The sequence below is a fragment of the Schistocerca piceifrons genome, chromosome 1, assembly GCF_021461385.2.
Source record: "Schistocerca piceifrons isolate TAMUIC-IGC-003096 chromosome 1, iqSchPice1.1, whole genome shotgun sequence".
Classification (NCBI taxonomy): Eukaryota; Metazoa; Arthropoda; class Insecta; order Orthoptera; family Acrididae; genus Schistocerca; species Schistocerca piceifrons.
In genome coordinates, this window is record NC_060138.1 from 27,148,176 (window position 1) to 27,164,416 (window position 16,241).

General features: G+C 38.5%; 1 protein-coding gene across 1 annotated transcript in view; it reads left to right on the forward strand.

Moving 5' to 3' along the window:
* The window catches only part of LOC124802877, a 56,308-nt gene extending 40,453 nt beyond the window's left edge, over nt 1-15,855 (forward strand). The window contains exons 2-3 of the mRNA XM_047263925.1: nt 475-599; nt 15,396-15,855. Coding sequence (XP_047119881.1) covers nt 486-599; nt 15,396-15,608 — 327 coding nt within the window. The 5' untranslated portion in view covers nt 475-485 and the 3' untranslated portion in view covers nt 15,609-15,855. The remainder of the gene's footprint in view (nt 1-474; nt 600-15,395) is intronic.
* The last annotated feature ends 386 nt before the right edge of the window (nt 15,856-16,241 follow it).

Genomic DNA, 16,241 nt, shown 5'->3' on the forward strand with positions numbered 1-16,241 from the left:
CAGTCCCCTACCCAGTACAAAAATTTGCAACTATTCCCCTGATCAGTCTTCTTTGGTCTTCATTAACTGAGCTAATAAGCAACATCTTTTGCCTGCAACAAGATAACCTGACTCATATAGCAGTCCTATCCTATTTCATTGTTGCCTATCCATCCCATAGGCCTCAACCTACCTTCCCTTCATCTCTCCACTTATTTCCCCACTCCTTGTTCCTCTCCTTTACTCTAACTGACACATTCCCTTGTCCCAGTCAAGCAGTGGGATCGGAGCAACATTTCTGTATGTGAGTGTATATTGTTTTGTTTTGTTTGTTAATTCTGAGAAAAGACATTGCACAAAAGCTTAGTTACAAGTTCAGTTTTGTTTATGTACCTATCTACCGCTAAATCTGTCAAATATATGGTGAGTGTAACTATGTTAAAAATAAATTATATATTTTACTGTTGAATATACACCACTGAAAATTAATTCCAGGAGGACTAGAGATGGATGCAAAGCAAGTTAATGTGATTGCACTGCTCATCAGTGGCCTCATCTTATGTGCAAGTGCTATGCCTCAAGGAGGAGCTGATGCCACTACTGAAGGCCCACCAATGCCTGTGAGTAAAATTCACTGCAAATAAATTCCTTATAGTCTCAGAACCAAATTCAACACTCATTGTCTCAGCGAAAAAGTAAAGTGCTCATGAGGGGAGAAGAAAATTAAATGAAACTTCATGGGTTGAAAGGGTATGTGATGTTATTGCAGTGATTACAAAACTGAGTCATATTTACAAAGAACTTTGCACCACGGGTGCACTTATTAGTATGAAGTTGCACCCTCTCTGGCCTTGATGCAGGCACTGATTCAATTGTGAAAGGTGTCATAAAGCTGTTGTCCCCGCTTTGAGGCAAGTGGCCCACAACTGTTGTAACTTATCCTTGATATCTTAAATACTGACTGTGGAGCAGAGTTGATGTCTGGCTGGTCCCACACATGTTCTGCTGGGATCAGACCGGGGACGTTGCTGGCCACAGAAGTACCTCAACATCACACAGACAGTTCATAGAGACACGAGTGGATGGCTATTGTTCTGTTGAAATATGGTACCACAATACTGTCAAGTCAGAGATAACACATGAGGATCCAGGATGTCCATGACATACATTTGTGATCTAAGGTCTCACCAAATGGGTCCCCACACTATGACACCAGTGGTAACGCTACTGTGCATAGTAGGTAAGGGACCTTTACCAGTTTGCCACCATCTTCGCTAATGACTGTCATCCAGGGAAGTGCAGAACCATGATTCATTGCTGAACACAATGCAACACCATTCATCAGCAGTGCAAGCTTACAAATCATGGCATCACTCCAAAGACAGTCATTTGTGTTGTGGTGTTGGTGGCAGCCTAGGGTAAGGTAATTCCCTAGTCTGTCTGCCGGCAGTCTCCGGCACCGATGGTGCAGGATGACACAGAATGAGACCCCTTTCAAACTCAGTCAGATGCTGGTAATATCTTCATTCTGAAGACTACCACAAAAACAGTATATCTCTTTTTTTTAAAAAAAAAAAAAAAAAAAAAAAAAAAAAAAAAAAAAAAAAAAAAGCTAACACTTGGTTCAAGAATCATTAAAGAAGGTTGTATACATGGAAGAAGCCTGGAGATACTGACAGGTTTCGGATACATTATATAATGGTAAGACAGAGACTTAGGAACCAGGTTTTAAATTGTAAGACATTTCCAGGGGCAGATGTGGACTCTGACCACAATCTATTGGTTATGAACTGTAGATTAAAACTGAAGAAACTGTAAAAAGGTGGGAATTTAAGGAGATGGGACCTGGATATACTGACTAAACCAGAGGTTGTACAGAGTTTCAGGGAGAGTGTAAGGGAACAAATGGCAGGAATCGGGGAAAGAAATGCAGTAGAAGAAGAATGGGTAGCTTTGAGGGATGAAGTAGTGAAGGCAGCAGAGGATCAAGTAGGTAGAAAGACGAGGGCTAGTAGAAATCCTTGGGTAACAGAAGAAATATTGAATTTAATTGATGAAAGGAGAAAATATAAAAATGCAGTAAATGAAGCAGGCAAAATGGAATACAAACGTCTCAAAAATGAGATCGACAGGAAGTGCAAAATGCTAAGCAGCAATGGTTAGAGGACAAATGTAAGGATGTAGAGGCTTATCTCACTAGGGGTAAGATAGATGCTGCCTACAGGAACATTAAAGAGACCTTTGGAGAAATAAGAACCACTTGTATGAATATCAAGAGCTCAGATGGAAACCCAGTTCTAAGCAAAGAAGGGAAAGGAGAAAGGTGGAAGGAGTATATAGAGGCAATGTACTTGAGGACAATATTATGGAAATGGAAGAGGATGTAGATGAAGATGAAATGGGAGATATGATACTGTGTGAAGAGTTTGACAGAGCACTGAAAGACCTGAGTCGAAACAAGGCCCCAGGAGTACACAACATTCCATTAGAACTACTGACAGCCTCGGGAGAGCCAGTCCTGACAAAACTCTACCATCTGGTGAGCAAGATGTATGAGGCAGGTGAAATACCCTCAGACTTCAAGAAGAATATAATAATTCCAATCCCAAAGAAAGCAGGTGTTGACAGATGTGAAAATTACCGAACTATCAGTATAATAAATCATGGCTGCAAAATACTAACACGAATTATTTACAGACGAATGGAAAAACTAGTAGAAGCCGACCCTGGGGAAGATCAGTTTGGATTCCGTAGAAATACTGGACCACATGAGGCAATGCTGACCCTACGGCTTATCTTAGAAGCTAGATTAAGGAAAGGCAAACCTACGTTTCTAGCATTTGTAGACTTAGAGAAAGCTTTTGACAATGTTGACTGGAATACTCTCTTTCAAATTCTGAAGGTGGCAGGGGTAAAATATAGGGAGTGAAAGGCTATTTACAATTTGTATAGAAACCAAATGGCAGTTATAAGAGTTGAGGGGCATGAAAGGGAAGCAGTGGTTGGGAAGGGAGTGAGACAGGGTTGTAGCCTATCCCCGATGTTATTCTATCTGTATATTGAGCAAGCAATAAAGGAAACAAAAGAAAGTTCGGAGTAGGTATTAAAATCCATGGAGAAGAAATAAAAAATTTGAGGTTCGTCGATGACATTGTAATTCTGTCAGAGACAGCAAAGGACTTGGAAGAGCAGTTAAACGGAATGGACAGTGTCTTGAAAGGAGGGTATAAGATGAACATCAACAAAAGCAAAACGAGAATAATGGAATGTAGTCGAATTAAGTTGGGTGATGCTGAGGGAATTAGATTGGGAAATGAGACACTTAAAGTAGTAAAGGAGTTTTGCTATTTTGGGAGCAAAATAACTGACGATGGTCGAAGTAGAGAGGATATAAAATGTAGACTGGCAATGGCAAGGAAAGCGTTTCTGAAGAAGAGAAATTTGTTAACATCGAGTATAGATTTAAATGTCAGGAAGTCGTTTCTGAAAGTATTTGTATGGAGTGTAGCCATGTATGGAAGTGAAACATGGATGATAAATAGTTTGGACAAGAAGAGAATAGAAGCTTTTGAAATGTGGTGCTACAGAAGAATGCTGAAGATTAGATGGGTAGATCACATAACTAATGAGGAGGGTAAAAATCATAGAGGGAGACCAAGAGATGAATACGCCAAGCAGATTCAGAAGGATGTAGGTTGCAGTAGGTACTGGGAGATGAAGAATCTTGCGCAGGATAGAGTAGCATGGAGAGCTGTGTCAAACCAGTCTCAGGACTGAAGACCACAACAACAAATCTTTTTTATCAAAAATTCAAAGCTAAAATGATAACCTGCTAGAGAACATAAAGACACTTACTTTGGCTCAGAAAAATGATGCCCAATATAGAAGAACACACATTTCCAGTAAACTGCAACAACCACAAAACATTCAGCTACCAATAAAGTAAAATTTAAGAAAAGCTTGAACAATTTGTTGACTCTTAACTGCTTTGGTATCTTAGCACAAAAACACATACATATACATTCTGTGACTTTGTAAATTAAAATTATCTTCATCTTTTTTTACTTTTCCTGCATCTGTTAGATCTTCATAATTATGGTTCTGTGGAGTGAACATCAGATTTAAGTGTATTAATTATTATTGCAACATATATTCTGTATTATATTTTTCTGACATGTTCCACAGCCAAGAGCATATGCTCAGTATGGGTCTATGGTATGATTGCTATATCTAATTTAATCTAGAGGCTGACTCAAAGGTTGCGCTCTACCTGACTACATTATTTTGAGTACACTTGACTGTATAGAAATGACTAGGTGATTGGTTGGAAACCACTGTAATTTTCCTCCACAAACTGGAAGGGTCTCAGGAAGCTGGTAATTATAGGCCAGTCAAATAAACGTTTATTGCCAGTGAGATGACAGCGTGATTCTGTGATGATGTTACAAATCTTGAGGGTTGATGGAGAAGGGTAAAGATATCATTCTTAAAAATTATAACACCATCAAAGAATCACACTGTAGATTTATACTGTAAATAGTGGTTAACATTAGTTTCAGGAAGGTCTTCTAGGAGTATGATTTGAATGGTTTGTTCAGGACATAGACTTATTAGAAGAGATGGGTCAACTATCTGCATCGCTTTGGAACTATCATAATCATTTCACACAGTTCATCATTAACTCTCAATTGAAAAATGACTAACTTTAGTGAAAACAAGTGGAGGAAGAGGTTCTCTAATTTTTCACTGCTGCAGTGAGAGGGAGACAAGCTCAAAAAGAGGTGACACTAATATTTGTCTGTCCACAGGTCCATTTTTTCTGTTATGAATAAATGGCTATTGACCTTCCACACAAGATAAGTACCCACACAGACAGCTAGAGCAGCTGTGTGCATATCATTACAAAAGCCTCTGTTTGTGGATTATCAAATACAAATTGTTACCCTACTTTGTGGGCCTGGACTTTGACTTAGAGCTCCACATAATAGTACATTGCTATTTATGATGACTCTGGCTCTGTTAACTGGTACTGACTGGAGTAGAAGTTACTTGCAGTTTTAATGTGTGCCCTGTAGTGCAGTTTTGGCTATTTATTGTACTTCAGTCTTTATTTCCTTAACAGTGACCTACCAAGGCTGTGTCAGACTACAAAACAAAAGTTATGATGAAGAGCTCAAACACTTTTGCATTAATAGTGCACCATGGACACGATTTCACTTAATTGTGCCAGAAGTAGCTGATGTTGCACAACAGCAACACCAACAGAAAATTCAAAGACATTTCAAGATACTATAGGAACTGCTAGTAGAATGAGTTGCTAAAATGCACAGCAGCACAGGAGAATCTTCCCCCAACTGCTCAAACACCAGTGATATGTACAACAGCATTATTAACACCTATGTTGCTGGCATATGATGATTCAGAGGAAATTTGGAATGGGTAACTTCAATTATTTCTGTTATTTTGCAAGGCTAGTAACATTTCTGATACTCATATTCAATCTCCTTTGCAATTATCTTCCAATGGGCACCATGGTCTAGGTGTAGTACCTTTGATCAGTAATCAGAATGTCTTGAACCTGGGTTCAGTAACAACCACTGCTTACATTTTGAATAAAAATCATCAGTGGTGGCTGAAGATTTTTGACATAAGGAATCACTCTTTTTTTCCAACAGCCTTCTCAAAGAAGATGTAGGAGCAGGCAGAGATTCATGATGTCTCATTTCTCTTGGGTGGAAAACTGCCTGTTACCATCATCACAAACAGAAGATGAAGAGGTAGAGAAAATGTATGAGAATACTGAACATGTATTTCAATATGTAATGGGAAATGAAAATTTAATAATCATAGGTCATTGGGACACTTAAGCAGGGGAAGGAGTAGAAGACAGATTTACAAGAAAACATGGTCTCAGCAGTAGGAATGAGAGAAGACTAGCAGAGATCCGCAATAAATTTCTGCTAGTGGTAACAAATACATTGTTCAAAAATCACAAGGAATAGATATACTTGGAAAACACCTGGAGACATGGGAAGATTCCAGCTGAATTACATCATGGTCAAACAGAGATAGTACAATCACAAATAAGATTGTAAGGCATACACAGGAGCAGATATGGGCTCAGACCATAAATTAGTAATGATAAAGAGAATACCAGATTTTAAGAGAATTGACGAGAAGAATCACAGTGTAAAGCAACGGCATACTGAACTACTGAGGAATGATGGGGTGCATTTTAATTTCCGTAATGTCATGTATACAGCAATAATGAATACCACAATAGCAGTTTAGTTGAAGAGAAATTGACATTTCTAAAAAGGGCAATTGCAGAAGTTGGGCAGACAGACAAATATAGATATAAGAAAGGTAACTGCAGCAAAACTGTGGGTAGCAGATGAAATACTTCAGTTGATCAACAAAAGAACAAAATAAAGTTCAGGAAAAGACAGGAAGTACAGGGGAGCCAAGGGAAAATGGCTGCAGGAAAAAGTGAAGAATTTGAAAAAGAGATGGTGATCAAATGGTCTGATTCAGCACACAGAAATGTCAAAACCATCTTCAGTAAAATTCAAAGCAAAGAAACCAACGTTAAGAGTGCAAGGGGAACTCCACTGTTAAATGCAGAGGGGAGAGCAGATATGTGAAAAGAGTACATTGAAGTCTTTTACAAGAGGAAGAAACAGTCTAACAGTGTAATAGAAGAGGGAATGCAAGTAAATATGGAAGACATAAGGGAGCAAGTATTAGAGTCAGAGTTCAACAGAGCTTTGGAAGATTTGCAATCAAATAAGGTATAAGGCATAGCGAACATTCTTTAACAAGTAGCAACCAATGACTATTCTAGATGGTTTGTAGACTCTACGAATCTGGAGACATATCACCAGTCTTTCACTAAAATAGTACCCATGCAGTCCTGAAGATGGCCAGTATAGATAATTGTGAGAACTACTACACCATCCACTATCACTGCTCAGGCATCTGAACTGCTGCCAAGAATAATAGAAGAACGGAGAGGAAAACTGAGTGTCTGCTAGATGATGATCAGTTTGGCTTTAGAAAAGTCACAAGAGAGGCAGTTCTGACCTTGCACTTGATAATGGAAACAAGACTGAATAAAATGAAGTACATGTTCATAGGATTTCTCTACCGGAGGGGGGGGGAGGGGGGGGGGGGAGGAGGAGCATTTGGAACAGAAAATGAAGCAAGACGTTTGAAATTCTCAGGAAAATAGGTATAAGCTATAGGGAAAGATGGGTAACACAATATGTACAAGAACCAAGAGGGGAAAGTTAGAATGAAGTGCTTGGATAAGACAGATTGGAAGACAGGGGTGTAGTGTACTACCTGCCTACTCCCTAACAATGGAAAGTCCAGGCTGGAATATCAACAATATTGTGAAAAGAATAGATTGCTACTCACTTTTGGACAAAGCCTTCTTCAGTAAAGATGAAAACACACACACACACACACACACACACACACACACACACACACTGAGCTAGATCATTATAATATGTTGCCTTTCAGTGTTGTGAGTACATCTACAATATTTAAAAAATACTGAGAGCAGATTATGGAGAGGGCATCACAAACTGTGAACTGTTTTGATGACATTACAGTCCCTGAGTCTGAAACCTATAATGGATATTTTACAGACTTGAGAGTATTTAGGTTTAAGTGTATATTAAGTACATATAATTATTTTTTCAAACTGATCATTCAGTACCTAAGCCAGACCTGAGTAAAGGTCCTCTCAGGCCCTAATCAATATGACTGATAATCTTTCTACATCCTAAAATTTGAAAGAACTCTTGTCATTCTTGTACAAAGCAACTTACCATGTTAAATTTATACTGAATGCTGAGCAGTCTCATACCCTCACAATCAAATTAAAAAGGGGAGACAAATTCTTGTGGTCCATCACTTGGCAGGCAGCATTCTTGAAGATATGAAAGTGTTGGAAGTCTGCTTCCTGCCTGTCCATATTTGCACTAGGAAGACATTTTGTCCTAGTGACAGATGCTCAGCAGTTCTGGATAGGCACAGTTCTGTCATATATCTCTGTTCATGACACAAAACAACTGAATGCAACATAAGAGTGCCAGACGTGAATCATAGCCAAATAGAAAAGGCAGCAGTGACTATTTTTCGCACTAAAAAGGCATTTCATTTTTTTTAATGTAGGATAAAATTCCAACTGGTTGCAGACCACAAGCTGCTAATTTTGACACATTCAGTACCATGGAAAGCCTACCAGATAATAGAATGCAATGATTATAGCAGTGGGTGATTTAAGAAAAATCCATCAACTACATGCTCACCACTTCATATACCAATGCCAACACTCTGTCAAAATTGCTATCGTTTTCTAATCACAAATTTGATAAGCAAGAACCATTTTGTTCGAGAGAGATATATGGCTACTTGTTGAAGAGGCTCTCTCTAAATTACCGTATGTTGCCCAAATGTCATCAACAACTTCAGTAGCTACAATCTTTGCCATAGAGAAAGTGCCTCACATCACCACATCTGACAATGGCCCAGGAGTCTGAGTGACCCACCCTTCCTTTTAACCTTCTCCACCCCATCCCAGACTCATCCCTAGGGAAGGAACTATTAGTTCATCTATTGACAGTACTACATGTCCATCTTGTGAAATCAGGTGCTGGACAGCAATTCTGTACCGTGATTTAGCAGGTGTCCCAACTGATTCCCTTCACTGTCAATGTGAGTAACATAGCAGTAGTCATAATTTCTTATTAGTATACTTAACACAAGTGATGTGCAGTAGATGTTTTTATTTGTGAATGTATACTGTCACTCATTCTGTTCCATAATTTATCAGGTGTCCCAACTGCCTTTAACTGTCAATGTGAGTAACATAGCAGTAGTCACATTTCTTATTAGTATACTTTACAGAAGCAATGTGCAGTAGCTGTTTTTAGTTGTGAATGTATACCTTCACTCCATCCATGTATCAGAAGGCACTCATTCATTCTGAGATTTCTGGAGCACAATGTGTGAATAAATGAATGCATTTTCATCTGTGCATCCAGAATGGGCGTCTACATTCTTTTTAAGGCTGTAATTTTCGCAGAGTATGTCAAATTGTAGAATGCTAAATTACAGTAACTGATCTATTTTGTATCTATGTAATTAGTAGTTTCTATCCCCCCACCCTGCAAACATACACACACCACACATCTATCCTTATTCTCCATAGGGCTTCATTTCATTTCAGTCTATACAAATTTATGAGGACGAGAAGAGTGGTCAGATTATTTAGTTAGTTATGCACAGTAATTTAACAACAGCAAATACAGGGATTTCATCTTTCCTTATATTCCCGTAAGTTCCTGGTGGTGCTATCTAGCAATTCATTTTGTAAAAAATCTAAAAAACATGCTGCAATGATCTACAGTTCATGGCTTAAATTCATTAGTATTATTCAAAGGACAGTCCTGCCATATGAGGGTCATTTCAAAAGTCCTGCACACTGCACATGCACAATCGTTATGGTGGCATAATAAGATTGAAAGTGATGTAAGTTGTGAGTGAGACTTCAGATGATGATATTTGGTTTGTGGGACACTCAACTGTACAGTTATCAGTGCCTGTACAAATTCCCAATCCTTAAGTGTTGCATTCACAGATGTGTTTGCTAGTTTGCATGGCTGTGTCATGAGTAATTCAGTATTAAAAAGGAAGCTGAAACTGAGTCAGGTTGGATTTCATGTAGTGCCCAGTGTTCCAATATCCAAATCGAATCCCTACATGGAAAGAACCATATGGAAATCTACAGTGCTTTGAGAGAGATATGTGGGAATTATGTAGTGGAGCATAGCAAAGTATCATGATGGTATGCATGTTTCTGTAAAGATCATATAAGCACTAAGGACAAAACAGGAAGTGGTAAGAAGTGGAAGGCCATCAGCTGCAACAGACAGCACCTATCAGGTTATTGTTAATGACATTTTGAGAGAGGATACGCAAAGAACACATGAGGAAATTGCATATGAGGCCAGAATGTCTGTCACTTCAGTTTAAAGAACATTAAGTAAAAAGTTCCAAATGAGAAAAATTACTGCCAGGTTGGTTCTGCATGATCTGAGTGAAGAGAAAAATCATGAAAGAATTCCTTCTACATCATTGAACAAAAGGAGAACATTTTCTGAAAAGGATTGTTGCACTGATGAATCCTGGATAGGAAGTTTTGAGCCATCTACACCTACATCTACATCCATACTCTGCGAGCCACCTGACGGTGTGTGGCAGAGGGTACCTTGGGTACCTCTATCGGTTCTCCCATTTATTCCAGTCTCATATTGTTCGCGGAAAGAAATATTGTTGGTATGCCTCTGTGTGGGCTCTGATCTCTCTGATTTTATCCTCATGGTCTCTTCAAGAGATATACGTCGGAGGGAGCAATAAACTGCTTGACTCCTTGGTGAAGGTATGTTCTCGAAACTTCAACAAAAGCCCGTACCGAGCTACTAAGTGTCTCTCTTGCAGAGTCATCCATTGGAGTTTGTCTATCATCTCCATAATGCTTTCGTGATTACTAAATGATCCTGTAATGAAGCGTGCCACTCTCCGTTGGATCTTCTCTATCTCTTCTATCAACCCTATCGGGTACAGATTCCACACTGGTGATTGATATTCAAGCAGTGGGTGAACAAGCGTACTGTAACCTACTTCCTTTGTTTTCAGACTGCATTTCCTTAGGATTCTTTCAATGTATCTCAGTCTGGCATCTGCTTTACCGACGATCAACTTTATATGAATATTCCATTTTAAATCACTCCTAATGCGTACTCCCAGATAATTTATGGAATTAACTGCTTCCAGTTCCTGACTTGCTATATTGCAGCTAAATGATAAAGGATCTTCCTTTCTATGTATTCACAGCACATTACACATGTCTATATTGAGATTCAATTGCCATTGCCTGCACCATGCGTCAATTTGTTGCAGATCCTCCTGCATTTCAGTACAATTTTCCATTGTTACAACCTCTCTACATACTACAGCATCATCCGCAAAAAGCCTCAGTGAAATTCCGATGTTATCTACAAGGTCATTTATATATACTGTGAATAGCAACGGTCCTACGATGCTCCCCTGCGGCACACCTGAAATCACTCTTACTTCGGAAGACTTCTCTCCATTGAGAATGACATGCTGCATTCTGTTATCTAGGAACTCTTCAATCCAATCACACAATTGGTCTGATAGTCCATAAGCTCTTACTTTGTTCATTAAATGACTGTGGGAAACTGTATCAAACACCTTGTGGAAATCAAGAAATACGGCATCTACCTGGGAACCCGAGTATAAAGCCCTCTGAGTCTCGTGGACGAATAGCGCGAGCTGGGTTTCACATGACCGTCTTTTTCAAAACCCATGCTGATTCCTACAGAGTAGATTTCCAGTCTCCAGAAAAGTCATTATACTCGAATATAATACGTGTTCCAAAATTCTACAACTGATCGATGCTAGAGATATAGGTCTATAGGTCTGCACATCTGTTCGACGCCTCTTCTTGAAAACGGAGATGACCTGTGCCCTTTTCCAATCTTTTGGAATGCTATGCTCTTCTAGAGACCTACAGTACACCACTGCATGAAGAGGGGCAAGTTCCTTCAGGAACTCTGTGTAAAATTGAACTAGTATCCCGTCAGGACCAGCAGCCTTTCCTCTTTTGAGTGATTTTAATTGTTTTTCTATCCCTCTGTCATTTATTTCGATATCTACCATTTTGTCATCTGTGCAACAATCTAGAGAAGGAACTACAGTGCAGTCTTCCTCTGTGGAACAGCTTTTGGAAAAAGACATTTAGTATTTCGGCCTTTAGTCTGTCATCGTCTGTTTCAGTACCATTTTGGTCACAGAGTGTCTGGACATTTTGTTTTGATCCACCTACCACTATGACATAAGACCAAAATTTCTTAGGATTTTCTGCCAAGTCAGTACATAGACCTTTACTTTCGAATTCATTGAATGCCTCTCGCATAGCCCTCCTCACACTACATTTCGGTTTGTGTAATTTTTGTTTGTCTGCAAGGCTTTGGCTATGTTTGGGTTTGCTGTGAAGTTCCCTTTGCTTCCGTAGCAGTTTTCTAACTTGGTTGTTGTACCACAATGGCTCTTTTCCATCTCTTATGATCTTGCTTGGCACATACTCATCGAATGCATACTGTACGATGGTTATGAACTTTGTCCACTGATCTTCAACACTATCTGTACTTGAGATAAAACTTTTGTGTTGAGCCATCAAGTACTCTGAAATCTGCTTTTTGTCAGTTTTGCTAAACAGAAAAATCTTTCTATCTTTTTTAATATTTCTATTTACGGCGGAAATCATCCATGCAGTAACTGCTTTATGATCGCTGATTCCCTGTTCTGCGTTAACTGTTTCAAATAGTTCAGGCCTGTTTGTCACCAGAAGGTCTAATATGTTATCACCACGAGTCGGTTCTCAGTTTAACTGCTCAAGGTAGTTTTCAGATAAGCACTTAAAAAAATTCCACTGGATTCTTTGTCCCTGCCACCCATTATAAACATTTTAGTCTCCCAGTCTATATCTGGTAAATTAAAATCTCCACCCAGAACTATAACATGGTCGGAAAACCTACTCGAAATATTTTCCAAATTTTCCTTCAGGTGCCCTGCCACAACAGCTGCTGAGCCAGGGGGCTTACAGAAACATCCAATTACCATCTTTGAGCCTGCTTTAACCGTGACCTTCACCCAAATTATTTCACATTTTGGATCTCCGTCAATTTCCTTTGATACCATTGCACTTTTTATCGCTATAAACATGCCTCCCCTTCACTGTCCAGCCTGTCTCTGTGGTATACATTCCAATCTGAGTTTATAATTTCATTACTGTTTACATCTGGTTGCAGCCAACTTTCCGTCCCTAGTACTATGCAGGCATTGTGACCGTTTATTAATGAGAGCAGTTCTGTGACCTTTCTATAGACGCTCCTGCAGTTTACTATTACCACATTAATGTTGTTATTCCCTGTTACGTTTTGTCTACTACTACCTTATCGCATCTCAGGAGGTGTCTTGTCGGGCCTAGGGAGGGAATTCTCTAACCTAAAAAACCCACATATGCACTCCACACGTACTCTGTTACCCTTGCAGCCAGTTCTTGCATGTTGTTCACACCTTACATATTCAGGGGGACCCTACATTTTTCCATCTGATAGCGGAGGTCGAGAAATTTGCACCCCAGATCTGCGCAGAATCGTCTGTCTGCCAGAACTGAAAACTCAGTCATCACAATGGAAAAGCTCCAACTCTCCATTTCACTGCAAACAGTCGAAGGTGAAACTGATTTTTGCATATGACATGAATGGAGTCATAGCCACAAATAGAGTGCTCCAATGGATGTCACTAACAGACACATACTGCAAGCAGTTTCTGCAAAATGTTTTGCACCCTAAATTTGTCAAAGAAGGCCTGACATGCTAACAGCTGGTGTCCACATTTTGTGTGATAATGCAAGACTGCATATTGCTTTACCTGTGAAAGAAATGTTTGACAAACATGGATGAGAAACACCTCTCCACCCAACATACAGACTTTAATTTGTTTTCCAAATTGAAAGAACGAGTCTGTGAAAAATGTTTTGTTACAATTGGTTAAGCTTCCAGTGAGGTGGTCTGAGTAATCAGACAGCTCAACAATGAAGGTGCCCTATCCAGAATACAGGAGTTGACAAAACATTGGGAAGCTGTCATAAGGGAGAATGGAAATTATGTTGAAGGTCTGTGAAGGTATTTTGTAAAATCCATAATTTTCTTTGGTTCTATCTAATTGTGTGCAGAGCTTTTGAGATGACCCTCATATGCTAAATCAGACATGCAGAGCATGAGGATATGTTTCAGACTATTCCATAGGGATCGTCCTTATGTGTCAATGAATATGTATGATGTGCTGGTTAACAATGATTTCAGTAAGACCCAATGTCCATAGATGAATCATTTCCATGCTATCACATACTATAATGTGTCCCAATTTCCTGTGTCTGATGGATGCAAGAGCTTTTGTAATTTCCTGTGCTCTAGTAACTATGACATTTATAACCAGGTAACTAATGTAGTAAAATGCTTGTGTATACGTGAATTTTGCAGTAGTGACATGTAACATTACACCTTCTCTTTGTCCATAAACAATAAATAAATAAATAAATAAAAATTGACAGCCCACTTCCCACTCTGTTTTTAGAACAATTTAGGTAGTTATTATATCAATGAAAGTTATTTGTTTTTTAAAACAATGTAATTGGACGATACAAAATCACTCACCAAGCAGTGATAGAAGAACATGAACATTTAAAGGTTAAAGAAACTTGCAAGCTTTCAGAGCCAGTGGCTCCTTCTTCTGGCAGAATAAAGCAGATTTTTGTACAAATTTTTCTATGTTTTTCCAATTTTCCCCTGTTTGTCTTCCTTTCTTCTTCTCCTTTTCCCCCTTCTGCTTATTTTTTGCTCTTCCCACCATCTCTAATACTTCATACCTTCCTCTCTCGGCATGATCTAAACCTCACCAGTCCTTTTTCTTTATCCCTCTTCCTTCTCTTACAAATCTTCTGTCAGAAGAAGTAGCCACTGTCTCCAAAAGCTTGCAAATTTTCTTAACCTTTACAAGTGTGTATTTTCCTGCTGCCACTTGGTGAGTAGGTTTTTTATCTATTAAGTTACATTAAATTAGGTAGTTAGTTATAAATGTAATAATTACAAGATTTACATTGAAGTACTCTTTCTTCTTTGTCCATCAGACAAATTACATTGGTATACATTGTGCCATATGTTTGTAACTGCAATACAAAATTACACATTTTCTGGACAAGCATACTTATTCATATTACTGCCCCTCCTGCACCCCCTAAATGTCAATTAGGTGTGTAAGGAGAAACAAAACACCCTGTACATTGATCAAATATATTTCTGAATAAAGTAAGTAAACCTTCATTCAACATCAGTATCATGTAAGTCTGAAGGCTTTTGTGGCCATTGCCATTCAGGGTGAAATCTTATGGGCTGTCAGGGCATGTCATGTTCTTCTCCAAATTTCTTCTTACAAAGTTAATGTTTCAAACAGTGTTCAGGTAATTCAGGACAGCAGAAGATTCCAGCTGAAGGGTTGCAACACTGATTGTGTAAGAAGAAGTTTGAAGAGGGAAATGATGTGGTGTACCAACCTAGAAGATTTTACAATGCACATTAACATTGATTTCAGTGCTCAGATGTCTTTAGTTGATAATTTTTACTGGAGTTTTTTAAAATTATTAAAAATATATGTATACATATATAATGTAAATAACGTACTGTACATTGAATTATCATGTTTCCCATATAGAAATTATACTGTGTCTGGAAATAATTCTCTTTTTTATATTTCAGTACAATTTTGAGTGGAAAGTTGAAGACCCACCTACAAACAATTACTATGGACAACAAGAAAGTGGAAATGAAGCAGGGCGAGTGGAAGGGAAATATTATGTATTGCTGCCTGACAAGAGACTGCAGACCGTCACATACTATGTAGAGGGTGATAGTGGCTTCAGGATTCAGATCTCCTATGAGCAGAATGCAAATCCTCTTGGAGTAAAATAAACAGAACACGGTTACTATGAGACAGCCCTCATCCATTCTACATAGAGTGATGTTATCACCTGGTGTGCAATGCTAAAAGAGACAACAAAAATTCTCAACCCAGAAAGACATCTACCTGTGGATTAAATTAAGGCATAATGCTGTTTTTCTATTTCCTTTTTTAATAAAAACTGTATGTCCTTCACTTCAATAAAAAAAATGCATGGAAATGTTGTCATACCATAATAAAGCTAATTTCCTGCAAAAACGTTGTTTACTGTGACATTGCTGAAATACAATACTAATAAATAACATTGAATTTTGTATCTCCAAAGTTACAGATCCCTTCTTCAATAACAAGAGAGGTAACATGAGTAGACAGGTTAGAAGTGACAGAGTTAAAATACCCTGTACCATTTTTGAAGTTAGAGTTCCAGTGTGTTCTTTAGACTTTCACACAAAGATTTCATACACATTTCTCCATATTCTAATTATCAACAATGCTTTATATTTAGAAAAAAATATGATTGCTTGTTGCAGTACAAAACTTACTGATTCCTAATATTTCAATAAACTACCAACTATAAGATTTTTGACCTTAATACTCCAATGAAATGAGTAACCAGGTAGTGGTATTCCTATACTGCTTAATGA